The sequence below is a fragment of the Mastacembelus armatus genome, chromosome 23 (genome assembly GCF_900324485.2).
Source record: "Mastacembelus armatus chromosome 23, fMasArm1.2, whole genome shotgun sequence".
NCBI lineage: Eukaryota > Metazoa > Chordata > Actinopteri > Synbranchiformes > Mastacembelidae > Mastacembelus > Mastacembelus armatus.
Genome location: NC_046655.1, coordinates 3,367,896 through 3,382,775, shown reverse-complemented (window position 1 = coordinate 3,382,775; position 14,880 = coordinate 3,367,896). Strand labels below are relative to the sequence as shown.

General features: G+C 40.9%; 2 protein-coding genes across 2 annotated transcripts; one reads left to right on the top strand and one right to left on the bottom strand.

Moving 5' to 3' along the window:
- Positions 1-4,438: 4,438 nt before the first annotated feature.
- Positions 4,439-11,706, top strand: krr1 (KRR1 small subunit processome component homolog). The gene is made up of 10 exons (XM_026327080.2): positions 4,439-4,561; positions 4,939-5,114; positions 5,438-5,572; positions 6,704-6,829; positions 7,295-7,378; positions 8,718-8,774; positions 9,970-10,140; positions 10,355-10,432; positions 10,573-10,669; positions 10,751-11,706. The coding sequence occupies exons 1-10, from the start codon at positions 4,486-4,488 to the stop codon at positions 10,891-10,893; spliced, it is 1,143 nt and encodes a 380-aa protein (XP_026182865.1). The 5' UTR covers positions 4,439-4,485; the 3' UTR covers positions 10,894-11,706.
- Positions 11,311-13,490, bottom strand: glipr1a (GLI pathogenesis-related 1a). Its single transcript, XM_026327081.2, has 6 exons — positions 13,238-13,490; positions 12,828-13,076; positions 12,567-12,679; positions 11,942-12,027; positions 11,768-11,794; positions 11,311-11,628 (listed from the first exon to the last, which is right to left on the bottom strand). The coding sequence occupies exons 1-6, from the start codon at positions 13,406-13,408 to the stop codon at positions 11,477-11,479; spliced, it is 798 nt and encodes a 265-aa protein (XP_026182866.1). The 5' UTR covers positions 13,409-13,490; the 3' UTR covers positions 11,311-11,476.
- Positions 13,491-14,880: the final 1,390 nt, after the last annotated feature.

Below are 14,880 nucleotides of genomic sequence, written 5' to 3'. Positions count from 1 at the left end.
GGAGCCTTAATGTATTTCACATATGACATTAGCGAAACTTGTGCACAATAAAGGGTTTCACAGTTTACTATTGAAACTGCGAGTCTACTGTGCTGCTACAAGATCCTATAAAGCAGCTCTCTTAGTCTGTTCTACTGTTTGTGTTGTGCTGTTGATAATAAGGTGTATGTGTTGTCCAGGTAAACAAAACCCACATCAAGTTCCAGAACACCCTGACTGTGACCGTAACCAATGAGCAACCGATCAGCCGGCGAGATCTAAAAGTTGTCTGGAAGTGTGTCTACCCTCGACATTACACTCGCAAAGCTCAAATCAACGTAGATGTGGAGTGGTGAGACAAATCATATGTAGAGAGTTGTCCAGGGACTTTTTCTCTGAGGAGTATCATTTGTTATAATAGTTGAGAATCACTAAGATTTTGTGTCTCAGTAGAAAAAAAGCTCATGCACTGATGTATATTCTCATTTCTCTATTGTTGTAGGCTGGCCTCACACACCTTGGTGGGGTTCAACACATCGCTGCAGTTGGCACTGTCCATGACCTTGTACAGTGATGAGTCCTACACCTACCCCTACACAGAGACCATAGTACTAGGGCTCGAAGACACCCTGTTCATCCAGGTGGCCCTGCACGCCAACCACTCTTTCATCTCAGACCTGTTCCTGCAGTTGGAATCATGCTGGGCCACTGAGAGCCCAGACCCACAGGATGCTGTGCAGGGAGTTTTTCTACAGGATAGGTATTTCTAAAATGTGACTTTATAGCCTGAGTTCAGTGTGAAGACCCTTTGGAGGTTCAATGATGTAGCTGCATATTACCTTAACTTAAGCACTGTTTTTTTTTTTTTTTTTTTTTTTTAAGCTGTGAAGTGGTAAACCAAAGCTTAAATAAAACCTCTAAGTTGCTTTCCAATGTATAATATATTTTAAATGCTGTATTTCTCCTTGCATGATAATGAATATTAATTCTTTCTCCCCAGCTGTCCTATTGACAGCACATTCCGCTGGCTCTCTGTTAACGGCTTGGAACAGAGAAGCAGATTTTCCATTCAGATGTTCACTATGCCCAAAGGCTTGCCTCTCTACATTCACTGCCTGGCCAACATATGTGGACCTGATGACAACTGTACAAAGGTAAAGATAAGGGTCACTTCAAGGTCGAGAGCCATCCAGTAATGACTTGGAATTGACCTGTTGACATATTGGTCACATATTCCTTCTCCAGGGATGTCTCATCTGTGTATGGGTAAACAAGTATTCCACCACCATGTTGGTGTCAAAGTTGATTTATTGTCTTAGTCTTGTCATTCTAAGCAGCTCTGATTAGTACTGCATGGTTAAGCCCATTTTGTATTTTAATACCTTACTGCTCAAACCATTAGTTCATTTTAAAAATCCCAAAATTGCTTGTTTTGTTTTTTTATCTGTAAAAACAGCTGATTTGTGTTGCAGATGTGCACCAGCCAGGAGCGCATCAAAAGGTCAACAAGCCAGATGGACAGAGAGGGGAAACGAGCTGCCGTAGTGTCTGCTGGACCTCTGGTGGTTACCACAAAAACGAAGTCAGGAGTCCCACCATCTTACTGTGAGTTTGTGTATCAAAGAAACTGACCTGATCTGTCCACAAAACTGACAGCACCTCTCCACATTAAGATATGGTTTGCTGCATATTTTAACTGACATGTTCGAGACTAATTGCATACTTCATTGAAATCTTTAATGAAATCTGTCACTGATTTACTGTACACATAATTTTCGATGTTGCACGGTGAATTACTTGTCCATCTCTTCACAGGGACGGAGAACATGACAATGATTGCCATAGTGGCTGGATCAATAGGCTTCTTTGGAGTAACTGTACTCTCAATGAGTGCAGCCAAAGCAATCATGACTTACTATGAACAGCTATCACAGCAATAAAGTGCTTGAAACGCCATCTGTCAGTTTCTTATATTAGTACTGAAGGTGGACATGACTGAATTCTTATGAAAATCGTTTCTTTTACTTATTGGTACTTCACTCATTTCCATTGGGTGGGAGCAGTTGTAGCAATCCCCACACAACAATAAAGGTTGACAAGGGTAGCAAGCTGGGAATGATCTTATACTAACAGAATAAGGCATTTGGAACCATGAGTATTCATTTAGTGTGGACAAATCCTTTTGATATTTTTTTTTTTATTTTAATCATTAATGAAATAGAAAAAAGTGGTAATGGCTCTTCAGTAATGTGTGGTTGTCTCTCTATGTGGACCTGTGATGGACTGGTCCAGGGTGTACCCATGCCAGCAGATCCCTGTGACCCTAGTTAGGAATAAGTGGGTATAGATGATGGATGGATGGTATAGACGATAGATGGATGGTGTAGATAATGGTATATATGATGGATGGATGGTGTAGATAATGGATGAATATTCTTTAGGGATTTGGGTTGTTCTGGTTTGTCCCCTCTGAGCTGGATTCTGTAGCTAACAGCAGGATACTGACTGTAAACCTATTTAAGATTAAGCATCATAAAACTTGATTAAGGTTAATTGTATGAAACTTGGCCAGGAGTTGTTCATCATTATTTTTAAAATTCCATAGCTTCCTCTATAAAGTATCTATCTATTGTAAGGTGTATAGAATAGGAGATTTGCATATATGCCTACACTCTTTACCCTTGTGACCAATTTGGTCCCACTGATTCCCATTATAACCACATATTTTTGATATGCTCTAATCCTAACCTATTATAATGCTTTTCCTATGGATACCTAATAAATCTAAGCCTCTACCTTCAAAATACAGGAAAAATAGGTTTTAGGGGTAAGGACCCCCCCCCCCCCCCCCCCCCCCAGGCCACCAGGGGCAGCAGAGCCTTCATCGCATAAAGTTTCAATGGAGGCCCGGTTCTCTTACTTTGCAAAATGCATGGCAATATAGAAGCTGAACACCACAAAAATAGTCTTGGTGTGTTGGGATTGATATGAAAGAGTGGTGTGAACGTGGTTGAGAATATATTGTTTGTGTGTGTGAAATTTGAGTCATCAAGGGCCAAGTGGACCCTGTTTATGCCTTTTCTTGATCAAGAGAGACATACTTCTCTCTCCTATTGGATGTGTGGTATAGCATGTTTATGCAGGGGCATCTTTGAAGTCTGAAAGAATAGTTTTCAGCCTTGTCTGGCTGGTCATTTCTCCAGCGGACATCCATGAAGACAAGCCTGAAACCAGAGGAGGTTCTTGTAAAGGGGATGTGGACCACCTAGACCAGGTAAGCACAAAATATTTCCCTATTCATTTATTTTGTATTTGTCAAAATAAGGATGTGTATAAATGCATTCATGTCATCTGATCATTTCTTTTACAGGTTTGTGGCACCTACTCCTGCTGTCAGCAGACACACAAGTGGCCCATGTGCCTGCTCTACCACATGATAGACATATGCTGTAATGTCTATGTCCTGTTCACCTCTGTGGACCCCAGCTAGAACACTGCCTATTGCTTTAGGTGCTGACTTGGAGCAGGTTGGCAGAACTCTCATCATTTCCCACAAGACTGACTGCAACCAGCCTGGTCCTACAAGTGTAGGTCCAGGTCCATGGTCAGGAGGGGGAAGAGGAGAAGGAGGATCCAGAGCCAGGACCCTCCAGAAAACGGAGGCAGTGTTTTTTGGACCATTTGTTTTTTGGACCATTTGTGCTCACAGCGCAGAAGGGTGTGGAACTAGTGTGCCGAATGTGGAGCACATGCATATAAAATGCACCCCACAGTGATCTGTGGTTTATGCCTTAAACTGTGAACACACAAAAGTGTGTATGAAAAGTTTTTTTTGAATAAACTTTCCATTGGGCCTGGAAAATCAGTGTTATCAATTATTGACCTGGTCAAGGCTGTAATAACCTTATCCCATATATTCCACTTTGCACCTCCTTTTTGGAAAATATTGCACATTTTGTTTATTCCATTGGAAAAATTGAGTTCTTATGACAAAAAAGGCCTGAAAACATAAAAATCTAATTAAAAAAACTATCTATGGTTAGGTCTAAAGTTGAAAAGATTTGATGTGGTGAAAATGGAAAAAAAAAATGTATATATAAGATTTTCATTGCACTTTTATGAAAGTGACTTTTAGTACACAAGGGTGAAAAGGGTACGTTTTTTGAATAAGCTCTCATTGCTCGAAAAATAATGCATCAAAATCAATATCAATTATTGACCTAGTCAAGGATGTAATAACCTCATCCCAATATTCCACTTTGCACCTCAATTCTGGAAAATATTGCATATTTTGTGTATTTCCCATTGATATATAGGATTTTTGTTACACTTTTATGAAAGCGACCATTTTTGTACACGACGGTAACTTAATTTTTAAGGTGCCTCAAGGGTTAACCACATACTGTACGGCTTCTTTAGTAACCAGATGGTAGTTCTTTGGACTAATGTTAACCAAAGGCCACACGAAGAAGAGTACCGGTGCGTCACTTCCGTTTCTGCTCAGCTATGGCGTCCTCCACGGCTGGAACCGGCGTGAGTGAAGCACAAACGGGGAAAACGTCGAAAAGAGAAAGAAACCAAGGTAAACTGTGGCTACTGAGAGAGATCGGAGATTTGTTTTCCGGGACACTGAATTGAGTTTAGTTGGCTTATTGACGTCTTTTCGTTTCGCAGGCACGCATGAATTAGCATTAAGCTACGTGTTGTCAACATTTGTTGATTGTTTTCCCACGTGGGTTTGAACAATGTAGCTGCTGGTATCTGGCTATATGGTTAAATGTGGCCTCAGCAAAGCATCTCACGACAGGATGTGCAGGGATCATACTGTTTTTGACCATTTCCCCCTCTAACTGTTCGCGCTATCGTCACACTCATTGTAGACATCGCCTGTTCAGACATTGTGTTGTGTAAAAAACCAAAACAGCTGCTGCATTGCTGTGATGTGTGTCTGTGAATCAGCAGAGGAATCTGAGCTCCTGACTGTTCCCGATGGATGGAAAGAGCCTGGGTTCACCAAAGACGACAACCCCCGCGGTCTTCTGGAGGAGAGCAGCTTTGCCACCCTCTTTCCCAAATACAGAGAGGCCTACCTCAAAGAGTGCTGGCCGCTGGTGGAGAAGGCTTTAGGAGAGACAGTAAGTTCACCGGCTCAGGACAAGCTGTTCATGATAAGACACAAATTTTCTGATGAAAATCAAGGGCAGCCTGTGTTTAAATGCACTGAGAGTTTGACTTCAGTGCTTAGTGGCTTATGTAGCTCCATAAAATAAAGTAGTGTTCGTTTGGCCACTGATTTGGACAAAAATATGTCCCTGAAGTGTACGCTGTGCTTGCATTTTAGTCACGGAAGCATCATTGGTTATTAGTTTAGTTCGTGAGGACCAAAGGCTTTTTTTCCCCTAGTTTTTGTCACTGGAGTTTGAGTTTCATTTTGTGTGGTGCTGATTATGTCTCTCAGCACATAAAAGCTTCTCTGGACCTGATAGAGGGCAGCATGACAGTTTGCACCACCAAGAAAACGTTTGACCCGTATGCCATCGTAAGAGCCAGAGATCTCATCAAGCTGCTGGCCAGGAGTGTCCCATTTGAACAGGTAACCATCACCAAGCTCCAGAGCTGGGGGGTATTCCAGAAAGTGGGTTTAGTGAAAACATGAGTTGTTTAACCCTGAGTTGTGGGACTCTGAGTTGAGCCTGCAGAAACTGTCCGAAGCCGTTTCTTTTCCTCATTCATACAGTTCATGTCAAAGTACTGATCAGACCTATCATCCCTTCTTACCATTCTTGTGCATGTTTGTGAGGACACCCACTGACACACGCACTCACTATAGCTGTACCCTGTCTGACCACTAGATGCCATCCAACTTTTCCCCACTGTCAGACAGGTCGTTGCTTTTCCTCATTCAGACAGTTCTTGTCAAAGTACTGATCAGACCACATTCATTTTCAGAGGTTTGTGTCAGGAGAAGCAGATAAGAATCATTGGAGAGTAGCTCATAATTTGTCATAATTTGTCTTTACTAACGTGATTGTTTCTATGATCAGTCAGTGTAAGGACAACAATGCTTTCTCACATGTACAGTGTGGATTTCTCCTCAGTTCAGAATAAAATCTATAATATAATCTATCCCTCATTACACTGGCACTGTGTGGGTTGTCCTATTAGAACAACTGTCACTATGTTCATCAGATCACCTCCTGCCTTAGGATACGACAGAGGCTTTTACTTTGCATGTTGAGACTAAAGACGAAATATAATGTCTGATAATGTTGATTGTAATGATGTGCAGGTGACCTGAATCTTATGTGTTGAAACTGAATTGTGTTTGGAATCAAAGCCACTGCATGTTGGAATAAAACCACAGAATAATGTTTAATTTCTTTGATGTGTGAAACATGTTTGAAACAGTGAGGTTTATAACAATGAGCCTGTACAGTAGCCTTGTCTGTTTGTACATGTGTTCCTGAGCTCTATTGATAATGGCTTTTTATAGTCCTGGTCCACACTGTTAAGTTAATCAAGTTCACCACATTAACCACAAGTTAATCAGCTCAGGGTTGGTTGAACTAACGCTGATCAGCTGTTCTGGAACCAAAAACTCAGAAGTTCAGGGTTAAGTTCAGTTTGTTGAACCTGATTTCTAGAATACCCCTCTGGTGGTTTCTGATTATTAGGTTGTTTTGTTTCCCCATTCAGCCTGTTTTTTTTTTTTTCTCTCTTCCAGGCTGTGCGGATATTACAAGATGACATGGCATGTGACATTATCAAAATTGGGGCGCTGGTTAGGAACAGAGAGCGGTTTGTGAAGCGAAGACAGAGGCTGATTGGCCCTAAGGGCTCCACCTTGAAAGTGAGTACCATCTTTTTATACTACACACCTAATACCAGCAGGGGTGCTGTAGCTGGCTCACAGATACTATGCTCTCTGATGCTTGCTGGTTGTTAAGAGACAACAGTTCTCTAAACAGAACAGTTACTTCCATCACAAGGCTCCCATATGTGCAGTGGAAATGCAGTTTAATGTATGTCACACATCTTGCAGCCACTTTGAGGTGAAACAAATTAAGAGTAAAGTGAAAATATTTTAAGAATTATATTCTTTCTGAACCACCTGGGGTCTGGGTGGTATCTGTGTAAAATGAGATAGAAAAATTTGATTTGCTTCCCTGTTCATACTGTTGCTAGCTACTTACTATGGTGCCTTTTTTTTATTAAAAGGTTCTTTAGGTGGCAGTAGTGCATTTAATCATCTATGTTAGTAGGAACACTGTTAACAGATAATTTCTTCATGAGATAAATGTGTTCCTCCTTCCAGGCACTGGAGTTATTAACCAACTGCTATGTGATGGTGCAGGGCAACACAGTGTCAGCACTGGGGCCCTATGGTGGCCTGAAGGAGGTAAGGACTTTGCAGAGCCTATAACTGTTCACAGGGGTAAATGTGAAAGGTGGGAATACTAACCTTCACCAGTGTAGACACAAATTCACTGCATTAGCACAACAGAACATGAAGAAAGAACTTTAATTTGTTAGGGGATGTGTAGTGTCGTTTAAAACGTGCCTACACTGAACCTTCCCCATCAATGTGAGAACATAAACGCCTCATATGTAAAACTGGGTACACTGTCCTGTGTTTTCTCTGTTATACAAACTCCTCTCAGCTTCAATAGAGGGGAGATGCAACTCTAATGAGCCCTGTTGGGAAATTTTAGTGTTTGCAGCAACAAATAGCAGTGACAGTAGGAAATATCAGGGGCCTGTGGCAGAAAGCAGGTTTAACAAATGCTGAGGTGAGCTCTGAGCTGTATTTAGCTGTAACCTGGTGGGGACAAATTGCTGGTGACAGCAGAAGATGAATTCAGATTGAAAAGAAAAGAGATTATTTACAGATCTATCTCTGTAACTTTACAGTCTGACCTAACAACAGCCAATGATTGTCATTTGCATTTAGAAAAACAAGTACTTTTGAAATCCCTTTTTCATCCCTTTTCATTTGCATTCAGTGCCGTTTTAACACCATTTTGGCTGCAGTGTGGCTATCCTCATCCTCAGCTTTCATTTGAGTGTGTTTGATACATAATACACACTACCCAAACTGTAGGATTCAAAAGTGATGAGTTACAGGAGCATGATGTTTGGAAAAATTGCTGTGTTTAATGAACAATCCTTTGCAGTCAATGCCTGCTGAAGGCACAGGGTCACACACCTCCTTGGGTCTTCCCTGGTGATGCTTTGTCACTGCAGCCCCCTTCAGCACCGCGTCTTGTGTTTGTTCACTGTTTTGTTCAGCTTTAATCATGTCATCTCATAGTGCCCTCTCCTGCCCTGCTTTAACGACACCTAACTGGAAAATTACCACCACCAGCTGTTTACCTTAACAAGCCAACTCTTAGTATTTGCACAACAGTGGTGGATAGAAACATCCATTGCACTGCATTTTCTTTTGCCAGTTTTCTTGACCGAACTTGATTTGGTTGGAATGTGTGCTGGAAGGATGCCCGGCTTGTGTTGCAGCGTAGTTGTGACTCTCGCTCACAGATGCTGTCAGACTCAGTTTGGCAGCGTCATACAATCCTTTTATTAACTGTAATGAAATAGCACTACAATAATATAGTTCTTTTATATCTTTCCACATTTTCATTGTTTTCTTTTCACTATGGCTGTTACAGGAAGAATGCAGGTTGTAGAATTATAGATTTTTAAACTTTTTTTTTCCCTATGTCTCCTCTGTTGTTTAGGTACGGAAGGTGGTGATGGACACGATGAAGAACATCCATCCCATCTACAACATCAAGGTATGTTCAAACTACACAGAGAAACCTGCCTGGGCAGCAGGCTTTCTGCCTGGCCACAGATCCACAGCAGTAGTACAGGAGAGACTGAAAATGTTGTGTTCATGCCCAGTGAAGATGTTTTCCATCCTTGTTCTTGATCACCTGACTGAAATAAATCTCTCTGGGTTTGTACGCCAGTGCTGGCTCAACCCGGAGCTGAGGGCATGAAAGAGGTTCAAGTGCTTTGCTGCAGTATCTGTTTAACGTTACAGTTTATAACAAGTTTGCACTAATTGTGAAGTTTTATTTTTGCAAGTATTTGTGTGTCAACATTGTGTCTGTCTCTTTTCATACATGCAACAGCTGCAGTTTCTCAAGTGCTGAGCTGCTGACAGCAGACCGTTGGCGCCAGCCACATCACATGATACACTCATCTTCATTAAATTAAAACGTTGAGCTCTGCCTATACTGGAAAATGTCTGAGATGTAATAACAATTGACTGCCTCCAGTGCTTCAAATGATCCTCCTGATAAGAAGTCCATATTTCCTGTGGTTCTTCCACAGTAAATAAGGACCTACCATTTCCTTGGATTTAAACCATTATTACGAAACATACAGAAAGTGTTGCGTTAGGGTGAACATTAGATTTCCCTTTTAACTTACTGATTTTGATCCATCATTGGTCCGTCCAGCGCAGTGCAATGCTAAGCTGGTGCAGTACTTTAACTGCTATAAGTGTCAGTTTAAAGTCATATTAGAACAGTTGTCAACTAGCTGCTTCAGTTTGTCAGTCAGGTTGACTAATGGGATGGATAGTTAAACTGTCCATTCAAGAGATCAGTATTTAAACACCTGCTTCGCCGCTGGAATACTTCACATGCTACCACATTTTACCTGGACAACACTTGGCCCTGCTGCTACCATGTAGTTGAAAATGGTTCTAAATCTCCCCTGGTACCAGTTTCATCACACAGCTTATGAGCCTGGGATTCACTTTGACATGTTAAATATTTAAACTGTCCAAGCCAGCAGTAGAAATCTTACTTTTAACACTAAATTAAAATGCTGCAGTACTGATAGCCAGTGATATTAAAGCTGCATTTCTGTGCAGACAGGACTCATGGTGTGACCATGCAGTGCCACCAAAGTATTTTTTTTAAATGATTTTTATTCCACCCACTCCCCACCTGTCTTTTCTGAATTACGAACCGCCAGACACTGATGATTAAACGGGAACTGTCCAAAGACCCTGAGCTGCGGGTGCAGAGCTGGGAACGCTTCCTACCCAAGTTCCGCCACAAGAACCTGGCCAAACGCAAGGAGCCCAAGAAGAAGAGCATGAAGAAGGAGTACACACCTTTCCCTCCACCTCAGCCAGAGAGCAAGGTGGGACCAGTTCATTTGAAACCAGGTTTCTGCAGATGTATGCTCTCTTGATTATATAATGTTGTGCTGTGTTACAAACAGCTGTAGCAGGTATTTTAAAGTCGAATATAATGAGGAACATCCCTGTACCGTTTGGACCCTGTTACTGACACTAACCTGCATCAAAGAATTTTAAAATGAGTGTGTTGTAATTACACTGATTTCCAATCTGCAGGTTGACAAGGAGCTGGCCACAGGAGAATTTTTCCTGCGTGAAAGTGTAAAAAAGAGGAAGAAGATGGAAGAGATTAAAGTGAGCACTTAAAAGTTTGCAGTGCTTGTTCATATGGCTGATATTACACAGTGGCTTCTAAAGTCTAAGGATGACTGCACAAACTGAGCCTGAAATGCTAAAAAAAAAAAGTGTGACTGTTTATTGTTCCTGCTTCCCAGGTTAAACAGGCAGAGGCACTGACCAAGAAGCAAGAAGAGAGGAACAGAGCTTTCATTCCTCCGAAAGAGAAGCCTTTAATGAAGAAGACCACAAAAGGTAGAAAGAAAGGAATGGGCATTTATCTGAAAACAAAGCTACGTTGGAAACTGCTGTAATAGCACAACTGTTTTGTCTCAGCTCCCACAGAAAGCAAGCTGGACATCGAAGCCATCAAAGACAAAGTGAAAAAAGCCAAAACCAAGAAACTGGGAGCGCCACCAGTGAACCCCGCTCCTCCCACCAGCACCACCACAGAGAAGAAGAAGAAGAAGAAAAGTTAAAACAAAGGCTAAGCACCGACTCGCTCACTGCTGTTGTGCTGTGTACCATGTGATTTATTTGTGGGACAGAGGAAGGACTCAGTAAGCACAGGAGAGGATGGGATGTCACTGTGTGCTTGCATCAAATTGAATTCCAGTACAAACTGTCACAGAGGTTTTTACATATTTTTATCATTGCGAAGAATTTCCTGTTTGTTTTCTCCTTTATGTTGTGCTACTGGATATCTGGAAACCAAGTGTAGTAGATTTGCCTCCTGTTTTTCTTTTCTTTCTTTCTTTCATTTCTTGGCTTCAATGAATTACAGCTGTCCAGACTTTCTATGGTCAGAATTTCCTAAATATATTTTTCTCTTTATAAAGCCTGTTGCGTTTTCAGGTAAAGGCTCAGTAAAAGGAGCAGTAACAGTGGATAGTCTGTGGCCTGCTGTGGCAGCTGTGTCTCTTTTTTTTTTTTGTCGAAAAACAGTGGACCCACATTTTTGCGGTTATTTAGAGCTCTGTTGGCGCTTAACGGCTGGTTATAGACAAAAAAAATCAAGAGAAATATAAATATTTTCATGCTGTTTGGGTCAAAACAGTAGGTCTATTCATAGAAGAAGACATTAGGGTAAGTATAGTGGACAATATATGCTGTGATGAAGGTGAAGATCAGGGCAACAGGCCGGACAATTAGAATAGTTACGTAGCTTGATGCATGAGCAGGAGAGGAGTCCCAGTCTGGGGTCCAGTTGTAGCCTGAAGCAAAGCAGAGGTTAGAGTGTGAGTGTTGACCGTTAATAAACAGTGTTAATAAAGTGGGAGTGTATTTAAAAACTCAGCTCAATTCCTGCTTCAGGATTAAACCAATTTTCTGGTTTAGTCCTGGCACACTTACTTCTCTGTGAATCTCGAGCTGTGCTGTCTGGAAAGACATCAAGAGCCACTGTTAACCAAAGTTGTGCTTTACTTGTGTTTTGAAAAAAGGTAAGTAAGTAGATAAGTAGCCAAGTGTTTTTAAGGCAAACTCTAATGGACTAATGGTTATTCACAAAATGGACTGAATACTTACGACAGAGACGATCCTTGCAGGTGTCTTTGCATCCGGAGCAGGCTGCCCCTTGAGTTTCATATGGTTGCTGTCCATTTATGTTACCCCTGCACAAGACAATGTCATCCAATTGCCTATTATTGTCAACAGTAAGAATTTGATCATCCTGTGACCATATTCACTCAGCCTTTTACCCTGCTTCTTTGGGTTTGAAATAATCCTTGGTTTTGTCAACAAATAAAAAATTAGTAATTAATTTCCTAACAGCATGGACACCTTATAGCTGTGGATTAATACACATTTAGTGTCTACAGTAAGAGGGCAGTGTGTGAGACTGAGTCAAATGAATGTAGCAGTAGAGTTGACTGATGAGTTGTAGCATATGTAGGCAGCAATGGAACTCTATGATAGGAATAAGAGTGCATATACACACTTGTTACTAGCATATATTTGTTAATAGCTTTGGTATTTTCATGCAGTTTGTTTATACTGAGGAAAGATATAAACTGCTTCAAGCCTTACTGTGTACCATAATATACTGAACCTCACTCTGTAGTTCAAGTGAATGTCACTTCCTCTTTTGTAATTTTTTTTTTTTTTTTTGATGCATCAATAATTGCTGCACTCCAAAGTGGGCTCTACTTACGCTGTAGCGTAGTTGCACACAAAAACGACGCCCTCCTTTGTAGAAATGTTTGCAACACCTTTTGGGCACAGCTGGGCGGCACAGCCAACTTTGTAACTGCTTGCCCACACGACCTGAAAACAGCGAAAGGTTTAAACTGTGCTGTGCAGAACAAAAGGGCAACACATGTATAAGGTTCCCTGTTTTACACTGTAAGACTGTGAATTCAGTGCAAACAGGGAAAGAGAAAATTAGCACATTAACAATAAAAAATGCACACACCTGTGTGTAGTGCCCACAGACGTTTGTGCAAGTGTTTGCTCGGTAGTTGTAATCCTGTTTTTCATCCACCCATTTTTTTATGGCTCTGCTCACATTGAATAGTGATGGTGGATAGCCTGCCCATATGTTCTCTCCTACGGAGAGGAAGATAGGGTGCATGCGGCGGGCATCTTTCAGGTGGATGTTGTGTTCAAACACACATTGCTTTGCCCACGCTCTGGCAGTAATGGCCAAGCCCTCATCCCATGTCTGGATAAAGACAAGAACATTCAGAGCAAAAATATAAATCAATTTCTTTACCTTCACTGTGGCCTGGTCACACCACAAAGTGGCAGAGTGAAATCACCTCATGTCTTGAGGAAATCTTTTTTAAGAAGAGTGTTAGAAATTAAAGAGCCATTTTTGCTTACCATGTACAGCATGTTACTTGCAGGTGGACGGACAGAAGACCGTGCCGTGTTATGTTCATTCACACACTGTGCAATGAACTTCTGATCGTTAACTTCTGGCAGTAAGACCGAACCCAGTGCCAGGTCCAGGATCATCCAGACCCACAGTGCTACCTCCAATGTGCTCCCCATGTTTCAGAGGTTAACACAGCACAAGCAAAGGCACAGTACGTGTGTTTTAGGAAACACCCTTGTGTCTGTGAACTAACAGGAAATTACACAAACGAACAGGATGTAAGTGCAGTTTATGAAAGTTGGTGTGACAGTTTCAGAGTCAGAATAAGTTTTATTGCCAGGTACAGCAAAGAACACTTTACTAGGAATTTATCTTGTCTGGTGCAAGCATATATACAGATGGAGTATGTACACAGATTTAGAATGAACTAGAAAAAAATGAAGAGTATGTGAAGTGTAATTTCAGGATGTTAGTGACTGACTGTCATATAGGGGTCATATAGGGGTAACTAGGGTACTGCTGTTCAGCAGGCTGACTGCAGTGGGGTAGAAACTGTTCTTGTGGCGTGAAACATCCACTAAAATAAACTACAGTAAAAATATATCCGAGAAATATTTTTTTCACCTTCTTTTGGTTAAATCTGTTAATCAGCTTCAGTTCTGATCAAAACTACTAAATGTTAAAAAAAAAATCCAATATTTTTAACTCTTCAAATGCCAATTTTGTGGACTGGATATTTTTTGTTAGTTGTTAGTTTTTAGTTTGTTAGTTTTGTTAGTTTTTTATGCAGCAAGAGATTTTAAATTTTTCTGACTAATTTACTGTTTGTGGATGTTTTTGTCCCATTGACTGCCATTATAATGATATTTTTTTGACTGCACAAGCATGACACTATATAATCATGCATTCTTGATGGTTGGTGGTTTTGGAGGTAAAATTTGTGATTTTTGCTTTTGACAACCAACCTAACAATGCATCAACATCAGTGCTGTTACTAATCTATCCAAGGTAAAAGAAATATCCAGTCCACAATCACAAAAAATAATAGAATTTAGCTGGGGGCTAAGGCAATTCTGGAAGTTAAGAAAACAGAGAAAGAGTCATGTAGAAAAAAAAGCCTAAATTAGTCTAATTAAATCCTTAGCCTACAAGTACCAGCAAGCATGCAATGGAACCGATTATTAAGGTATTTAGTGTATTTACACTGCTGCATTTGTCTGCACAATAAGTACCAATTGCATTGTTTCAGAAATCCAACAATTGTGTGTAGGGCTCAGCAACAGGCCCATTAACCTGGTGAGTGTAGTGTTTTTAATTATCCACAGGAATGATGAGTGGGCGGGGGACACACTCAGCAATAGACTGAATCTCTCCTTTAAACTGCACAAATGAAGACCTGAAAGTTTAATCCTATTTCTATGTGAACATTTATTTTACTAACTCACACATAAAACAAATCTCTAGAACTGCATTCTTTCACCTGCGCAACATTTCCAAAATTAGGAACATCCTGTCTCAAAATGATGCAGAAAAACTAGTCCATGCATTTGTTACCTCAAGGCTAGATTACTGTAACTCATTACTATCTGGATGTCCCAATATCTCCATAAAAAGCCTCCAATTAATCCAGAATGCTGCAGCCACAGTC